Below are 9371 nucleotides of genomic sequence, written 5' to 3'. Positions count from 1 at the left end.
ACACACACACACTGTCAGGAACCCACAATAACAACACACACTGTCAGGAACCCACAATAACAACACACACACACTGTCAGGAACCCACAGTAACAACACACACACCATCAGGAACCCACAGTAACAACACACACTGTCAGGAACCCACAATAACAACACACACACCATCAGGAACCCACAATAACGACACACACACCGTCAGGAACCCACAGTAACAACACACACACCATCAGGAACCCACAATAACAACACACACACCATCAGGAACCCACAATAACGACACACACACCGTCAGGAACCCACAGTAACAACACACACACCATCAGGAACCCACAATAACGACACACACACCGTCAGGAACCCACAGTAACAACACACACACCATCAGGAACCCACAATAACGACACACACACCGTCAGGAACCCACAGTAACAACACACACACCATCAGGAACCCACAATAACAACACACACACTGTCAGGAACCCACAATAACGACACACACACCGTCAGGAACCCACAATAACGACACACACACCGTCATGAACCCACAGTAACAACACACACACTGTCAGGAACCCACAATAACAACACACACACCATCAGGAACCCACAATAACAACACACACTGTCAGGAACCCACAATAACAACACACACTGTCAGGAACCCACAATAACAACACACACACCATCAGGAACCCACAATAACGACACACACACCGTCAGGAACCCACAGTAACAAAACACACACCGTCAGGAACCCACAATAACAAGAAACACACTGAACATCCCAGTTTTTCAAAGCAGTAACAACATGCACACTTCCTTTCAGACCCTAAATATAACTTTACCGAAGCATGGCTCTCACAGCGGTTTGCAGCATTGCACACGGCCACCTGTGGGCCTCGCTGGTTTCTACAAAGCAGCGCAGGTCTCAGACTCGGGTCAGCCGTGGCCTAGTGGTGAGGGAACTGGGCGTGTAACCAGAAGGTTACTGGTTCAATCCCCAGATATTGTACAATGAAATGTGTCTTCCACATTTAACACATCCCTGGCAGTCAACACAAACACACAAACACACACACAAACAGAGCAGCAGAAAGCCATCACCCGGCAGCAGCACCCGGTTTATTGGGGGGTTGGTGCCTTACTCATAGGTCGCTCAGCCTCAGTTGAGGGAGGAGACAGTGCTGATCCTTCACCCCTGCCCCCAGTGTTCCTTCTGGGGGTCAACCCAGTGACCTTTCAGTCCCTCCCCCACCTCTCTGACCATTCACCCATGACTTCCAGCACATTCAGCGCACGACTCGCCTCCACGGAAACCTTTAGTAAAAGGAGAAATGTTTCACATGAACCAAGAGAAACCTGAACTGCACGCACTGCACTGTAATATACTATACTATACTATACTATACTATACTACACTACACTACACCACAATATACTACACCACAATACACGCACTACACTATACTACAATACACACACTGCACTGCACTACACTACGATACACACAAGGCACTGCACTACACTATACTATACTATACTATACTACACCACAATACACGCACTACACTATACTACACTACAATACACACACTGCACTGTACTATACTATACTGCACTACAATACAATACACACAAGGCACTGTACTGTACTACACTACACTACACTGCGCACACTACACAATTCACTGTCTGGCTTTGTCCTGCACTATTCTGCACTGCACTGAAATACATTGAGCTGAGGTACGTTATCCTACACTGTCCTGCACTGCAGTGTAATGAAGTGGACTGTGAACAAAACAGAACACAGGACTGTGAACTGCAGTAAACACTGGACTCAGCTGGAGGAAACTGGGCGGAGGCGAAGGTAAGGGAGTGGAACGGAATATGCTCTGTGATGAAAATCTGGCCCTTATATTCTAGGAATATTTCAGGAACTCTAGTCGTGTCCTGCACCGTCTCTGCACTGAGACCTGTCATCTCTCAGAGACACAGTGGGCTTATCTTTCACCGGCCGGTGTCTCTGAGATAAAGTTAGAAACCTGCTGCACTGCATTCTTTCCGTCGGGTTCTGGGTCCCATTCCTCCTCCGTGCTCCTCCTGAGTCTTACATAAAACACAGACACACCAGAGAACACAGTTCCACTGTTCCACACACCAGAGCTGTGGGAGTTAGATCCCTCTGACTGACCCCTGGTATTCACCTTGGTGACGTTTGGCTCGTGTGAAACTGATTAAAAGATTATAAAAATCTCTTTTGTTTGCTTCTAAACTGCAGTGGGTTTGTTCCGCTTTGGGCCATGTTCCGAATTAGGGCTGTGTGTGTGTATGTGTGTATGTGTATGTGTGTGTGTGTGTCTGTGTGTGTGTGTGTATGCGTGCGTGTGTGTGTGTGTGTGTGTCTGTGTGTGTTTCTCTGTGTGTGTGTGTCTGTGTGTGTGTGTGTGTCTGTGTGTGTGTGTATGTGTGTGTGTGTGTTTCTGTGTGTGTCTGTGTGTGTGTGTGTGTGTGTGTCTGTGTGTGTGTGTGTGTATGTGTGTGTGTGTATGTATGTGTGTCTGTGTGTGTATGTGTGTCTGTGTGTGTATGTGTGTGTGTGTGTCTGTGTGTGTATGTGTGTGTGTGTGTGTGTCTGTGTGTTTGTGTGGTGAGAGAGGAACACCTTAACTCTGTTCCGTAAAAGTGTCGTTGTCAGGTTTTGTTTACACTCACTCATGTTCCTGCCGTGCACACAATGAATCCAGGAAGGCTCCAGATGCACTCCGACCCTGATCAGGAGTTACAGAAGATGAATGAATGAATTAAGCATTGTGCAGCTGGCTGCCTTTCATGGAGAAGTAAACCACAGCTTGTTTCAGGGGTTCCTTTAATTTCACATTAAATAAATATTCCTCAAACTCAAGATAAAGTAATTTTTTACTCAAAACTTAAAAGTGAAGAACATGATTGTGATCAAAGAACCAAAACACTTTTTATAAAATACAGAGAACGTTTCCTCACCATTTACTGGAACAGGTTCAACCACAAACTCTGACTGGAACAAAACCTCGAACAACTGCAGCTCCCTTTTTACCTGCTGCACCTGTACATTCACACCATCATACGGTCATCATACACTCACAAACCTGCAGCACCGAGTCTCCTCAGTTCCCAAACGCTCCCACAGCGTCAGTAAAGGAAAGGGGATGGAGCTCAGAGGGAAACTCGCCTCCGTCTCCACTTTTCTGGAGCGAGCCGCAGGCGTCAGACTCTAACTGTGTTTATATTTACAGCTTTGTCTCTGCTCTTTCAGCTTCTGTCTTTAAAGATTCAGGAGAATTACCACAGAGTCCTGACTTTACTGCAGTTCACTGAATAATAGACTCTTCCAGAAATAGAAAAGGCCACACACAGTCGTTGTTGTTGTTGTTGTTGTTGAGGGCAGTGAAGGATCAAGAGTTGACTGTAGTTTATAGTGAGGCTGACTTTTCCAGAACAGAAACGCTGAACTGAAGAAATTAATTACACAGTAGTTAACAGTTTAAACGTGTTACATAATCATTTACAGAAAATAATGGACATTTAACAGGAGACAGAGAAGATAGGAGTCCTGTGTCATCAAACCTCTGCCTGTAAATCCACTGTTTAAACTCTAAAAGATAAAGAGAGGCTGTAGAATGTTGAAAAGGAAATGGGTTTGAATCTAAATCATGAGCGGAAACATAAACCCAAACAGAACCCTTTAGAGCCGAGGAGGAACACAGAGAAACTCTTTCAGCAAACTGTGGTTTTATTTCTTAAAAGGGCCTTTCAGGTCAGTGTGGGCATGTGTGCGTGTGTGTGTGTGTGTGTGTGTGTGTGTGTGTGAGAGAGAGAGACCTCATTTCTTAGAAAACCACATGTAAATGATCTGATTAAAGATAAAAGCTGATGACATCCTCCACTCTTTTCCGAAGTTACAGCAAAGTCTCTCTCAGTAATTTACAGTTAAACTAATCCCCTTTAACCCCAGATTAACCCTCTACACTTCAGAGTTTCCACCTTAAACCAGACTTTAATGTGTTACTTCCCTGTTTTCATTCTGCCACGTCACCGTTGTGTAACGCAGCGTGAGATAAACGCGGCGCTCAGAGACGAAGCTCTCCCTCCACCGAACGGAACCTGTTCACTCTTTAAATAAAGAAAATAAAGGGGCTGTAAAGTTTCTTTGAGCGTTTGTCACAGAAGAACCAAGTTTGGTTCCATGAAGTGGACCGTGTTCGTTTAAAGGAACACTCTGTAGTATTTTTTACCTTAAAATTCCACTCTCAAAACCATTGTAATGCTTCACTGAGCTGTAACCGTGACAACAGAGCCTCTGTCGTTGCTACTCTGGCCTCAGCACTGCAGAAAATGCACTATGTGACTTTTATAGGAGAATGAGAATTTCCCTCCCCCTCCCTGTTGATTTCAGTACAGTGCAGTAAACATGAACTACACCAGGGGGAGCCCCAGGAGCACGAAATCTTACTTAGTGTTCCTTTAAGATCTGATCTTTACTTGTTTAAACACATCAGCAACAGCTGTTCTCCACAGAACCAACAGTGGTTCTTCTGTCGTTCAGAGAACCCTCTATATTTTTAATAGAACCTTTACTTACTTAAGGTGGAACTGACTCTAAATTCAGGAGAGCGCTAACTGCATGAAAGTAAACACAGAGGGAAAGTGCTACAAAACTAAACAGCTCGAGTTACACATGAGTTTCTGTGGGAATTCAAACAGTGAATAAACACTTACAGACACTTGAATTGAATTGTGCATTAAAAGGGGTTTATTTATTTATCAATTTTACAAACTCCATGTTTCCACAGAAATCAGTGTCAAAGCTTTTACACACGATATAAAAATTAAAAAAGAAAGAAGAGGTAAGTTATAAAATGACTGTATAGAGATCAGAGGCGTAGTCCACACAGAGAGGACACTGAGGACATGTCCCCACCTCTTTCTGCTCCTCCATCATGGCCGTGAGAGCAGAGACAGACCGTGTCCTACACACACCCCTCTGTATGTGACGCTAGATAAATAAAGGGTCTATAAATAATCACCTGACCCTGGCTCTACACTCTGATCTCTTTTGTTTTCCTTTTTTCTGTCCTTCATCACATCACACGCTAAAACACATCATCACTGTCAGATCAAACCCTTCTGTCTCCATTAATTATATATAAATAAATACACATTAATATGTTTTTTTAACCAATGGGAACACTGCTTTTTCTTGTAACTTCCACAAAAAATGCACCTTGTTCTTTTTCAATGAACTGAAGATAAAAATAAAACACTTAAGGCACAGAAAACTAGAAAGTTCCTGATAATTAAAAGGTGCATTCAGTCATTATTTTAGTTGTGAAGGTCTCCCCCTAGTGGTCAGTCATGATTTAGAGAGACACCAGGTTTTGTCCTGAGGGCAATGTCATGATAAAAAAGTGAATACAAATAAAATACTAAGTCACTAAACTCTAACCCACTCAGAGCTTCTGAGCTTTAAAGGAGAGATCAGTCATTTTTATCCACATGGGGGCAGTTATGTCAGTATAAAGGCTATTGTATCAGTGGAGGAAATGGCTGACTGCACCTTTAACTCCGCCTACTACTGTGTCTCCCCCTGGTGGTCAGTCTCCGTAGCACACCTCCGCCCGCAGCTCTTTGGTGACGTAGCTGAGGATGGCGGCGACGACTTGCTGCTGCATGGAGGCGTTCCCTGAGACGAGCGCGATCAGCTGGACCACGTCGACCCAGTCCAGAGTTCCCAGAACCGCCATCACGTCCTGGTACAGCTTCTGCTGCTGCTGAGGGGGAAGCTCCATGATGATCTGAGCAACAGGTTTAAACTGACCACTAGTCATCCAGCAGCCCAGCAGACCGCCCAGAGCGCCACCTGCAGAGAACACCGGGGAAGAACACACACACACACACACACACACACACACCCCCCCACCCCAAATTATAATTCTGTATCGACCCAATGCCATAAACAAGGTGTCAATGTGAACCCTACGCCGCGGCCTGATGTGCCCCTCTAAAGAAACGTAACGCCGCATGCCATGGACGCAGACCGCAGCCTGTGATTGGTCAGTAGTGGGAGGGACATTGTTGAAGTTGAACTGAAGAAGTACAGAAACATGAGCTCCTCTCCTCCTCCACACACACAGAGACACATTCACAGACAGAGACCTCCTCAGACACGGGGTGGACGTCAGGGACCAATCAAAATGAAGTATAAACCAGCCTTTAGATGAGAGTCAGGGCTGATCTGAATATGCTTTGGATTGGACCACATATGTAGATCAGACTTTGACTTCTTAAAAAACTTTATATAAATAAAACGTTTTGTAACAATGTCCTGGACAACGTACAGACGTCAGCGTTCACAGAGACACAGAACGTGTGAAAGGGGCTTAAGTTTTGAGTCCACACTGAATTCAAATATCCACAACACACCTGCAACACATCTGTGTTTCCCAGCAACTGCCCCTGGTCCAAGGATGTGATTCTGAACCCAGACGCCTCCCTGAATCAGCGGCGAGACGCTGCGTAGCGCCCAAAGAAACCTACAGGGGTCAGTGTTTCCTCCTTTAAACTCTATGACCCCAGTGTATTCTCTGAGTTTAGTGTAGTTTCAGTGGATTATGGCCTTTACTTCAGAACGAGCAGAAAACAGCACGAGGAGCAGCTGAGTTCTCAGGAGTTAGCTGTAAATCTACACTTCCACCTTAAATGGTGAAGCGATTACGTTCTACTTCTGAGTCTACTGCAGTATTTAAGGTGGAACTGTAGTGTGAACAGAACTCTGCAGAATGAGAATCTGAGCTGAGCTCCATGTCACAGAAGAGTGAGGAGGGGGGGGGGGGTAATCTCTGATTGTGGAACTCTTCTGAAGGAGAATGAGGCTCTAAATGTAACTAAAGTCCAGCAGCTCCTCTGATATCACTGCAGACTGGTGCAGAGCTGCTACAGAGCGGCGCTAGTCGCCTGGGAATGAAGCGCTGCTCTGTTTTATTTGTGTTCTGATGAAGTATCAGGGAGTTGAAGGGTCCACATACACAGATAGATTAGATATATTCACATGACGTCGCCTCTCTTCAGAACTCAGAACAGTGAAGGTGAAATTCAGCAAATCACAGCTGCGCCGCCTGCTGTTTACTGTCTGTAACTGCACACAATGAGATTTCTGCTTCAAATCACAACAGAACTGTCTCTGATCTGAGCCCTGACTGAGGAGTTAGACACGAAGCCCCCAGTCATTACAAACACACCGCTGTCTGGAGAAGGTCGACTGCACTTTGTGTTCTTTACACTCCTCATTAATAATAAAGAATAAACAGTAAATAATGTAGATTCAGGAGTTTACACTGTGCAATAAAATTATTATTTCACTAATGCTCCACTAACATGTGTTATAAAGATGTGAGAAAATAAAATAACATTTAAAAATGAAATATATTTAACACTCATTTTAACCAGTGGGTTTCCTCGGGGTGACTGTCTGTGAGGAGTGTGGTGTGTTCTCCCTGTGTCTGCGTGGGTTTCCTCCGGGTGACTGTCTGTGAGGAGTGTGGCGTGTTCTGCCTGTGTCTGCGTGGGTTTCCTCCGGGTGACTGTCTGTGAGGAGTGTGGTGTGTTCTCCCTGTGTCTGCGTGGGTTTCCTCCGGGTGACTGTCTGTGAGGAGTGTGGTGTGTTCTCCCTGTGTCTGCGTGGGTTTCCTCCGGGTGACTGTCTGTGAGGAGTGTGGTGTGTTCTCCCTGTGTCTGCGTGGGTTTCCTCTGGGTGACTGTCTGTGAGGAGTGTGGTGTGTTCTCTCTGTGTCTGCGTGGGTTTCCTCCGGGTGACTGTCTGTGAGGAGTGTGGTGTGTTCTCCCTGTGTCTGCGTGGGTTTCCTCCGGGTGACTGTCTGTGAGGAGTGTGGCGTGTTCTGCCTGTGTCTGCGTGGGTTTCCTCCGGGTGACTGTCTGTGAGGAGTGTGGTGTGTTCTCCCTGTGTCTGCGTGGGTTTCCTCCGGGTGACTGTCTGTGAGGAGTGTGGCGTGTTCTGCCTGTGTCTGTGTGGGTTTCCTCTGGGTGACTGTCTGTGAGGAGTGTGGTGTGTTCTCCCTGTGTCTGCGTGGGTTTCCTCCGGGTGACTGTCTGTGAGGAGTGTGGTGTGTCCTCTCTGTGTCTGCGTGGGTTTCCTCCAGGTGACTGTCTGTGAGGAGTGTGGTGTGTTCTCTCTGTGTCTGCGTGGGTTTCCTCCAGGTGACTGTCTGTGAGGAGTGTGGTGTGTTCTCTCTGTGTCTGTGTGGGTTTCCTCCAGGTGACTGTCTGTGAGGAGTGTGGTGTGTTCTCCCTGTGTCTGCGTGGGTTTCCTCCGGGTGACTGTCTGTGAGGAGTGTGGTGTGTCCTCTCTGTGTCTGCGTGGGTTTCCTCCAGGTGACTGTCTGTGAGGAGTGTGGTGTGTTCTCTCTGTGTATGTGTGGGTTTCCTCCGGGTGACTGTCTGTGAGGAGTGTGGTGTGTTCTCTCTGTGTCTGTGTGGGTTTCCTCCGGGTGCTCCGGTTTCCTCCCACGCTCCAAAAACACACGTTAGTAGGTGGATTGGAGACTCAAAGTGTCTGTAGGTGTGAGTGTGTGTCGCCCTGTGAAGGACTGGTGCTCCCTCCAGGGTGTGTTCCTGCCACTGAGTTTAAAATTGTTTTAATCCTGTTCTGTTTTTGTCTGAAACCTCAAACACGTCTCAAACAAACAACAACAGACCGACAAACAATCTCAGAAGAGTAATAGACTTCTACATTTGCATATTTATCCATTTCCCGCTGCATGAATTTTGACTGTTTTTCCAGAGCAGCAGCATCTGTTATAAGTGCTATGCAAATATTTATATGCAAACCTGCTACTCATTTGCATAAACATGATGAATGAGGTGCTGAACTGATGCTGATGGGAACAAATGATCTTCACAGGTTTAAGAACCCCCCCCCACACACACACACACTGTCTGATTTACTGCACTGAGATGAGATTTCCGCTCGTTTCAGTGACAGGAACGGGGGTCCTAGGTGAATATTATGGGATGTACAAGCTTTACTTTGATGCTCTTAAGTTCTAATTTGGTGAAATATCTTTAACAACCAATAAAACACTTTAATGTCCATCAGTTTCTTGTTTTAAAGTGTCACCGTGTCCAGACGGCAGCGACGTGAGAGAGCGTCTCCGTACGTCCACACCAGCGTCATGTCCAAGCGTCAACCAGCTCTGGACCAATCAGAGTCCAGCTCCACATTTCCCCTGAAACTGAGGAGTGTCACAGAGACGCTGTCGATTCAGTTTTGCTGAATTTCCCTCAGTTATCATCGTCTCCAGCCCCCCGCCCCTC

The 9371-nt window shown here is 46.1% G+C and overlaps 1 protein-coding gene across 1 annotated transcript in view; it reads right to left on the bottom strand.

Moving 5' to 3' along the window:
* Positions 1-4783: 4783 nt before the first annotated feature.
* LOC136678340 (protein C19orf12 homolog) overlaps positions 4784-9371 on the bottom strand; it is an 8965-nt gene continuing 4377 nt past the window's right edge. The window contains exon 3 of the mRNA XM_066656363.1: positions 4784-5901. Within this exon, the coding sequence (XP_066512460.1) occupies positions 5636-5901 (266 nt within the window). The 3' untranslated portion in view covers positions 4784-5635. The remainder of the gene's footprint in view (positions 5902-9371) is intronic.

Source organism: Hoplias malabaricus, chromosome Y (assembly GCF_029633855.1).
Source record: "Hoplias malabaricus isolate fHopMal1 chromosome Y, fHopMal1.hap1, whole genome shotgun sequence".
Classification (NCBI taxonomy): Eukaryota; Metazoa; Chordata; class Actinopteri; order Characiformes; family Erythrinidae; genus Hoplias; species Hoplias malabaricus.
The sequence above is the reverse complement of the archived record's forward strand: the minus strand, read 5'-3'. Positions and strand labels throughout refer to the sequence as shown.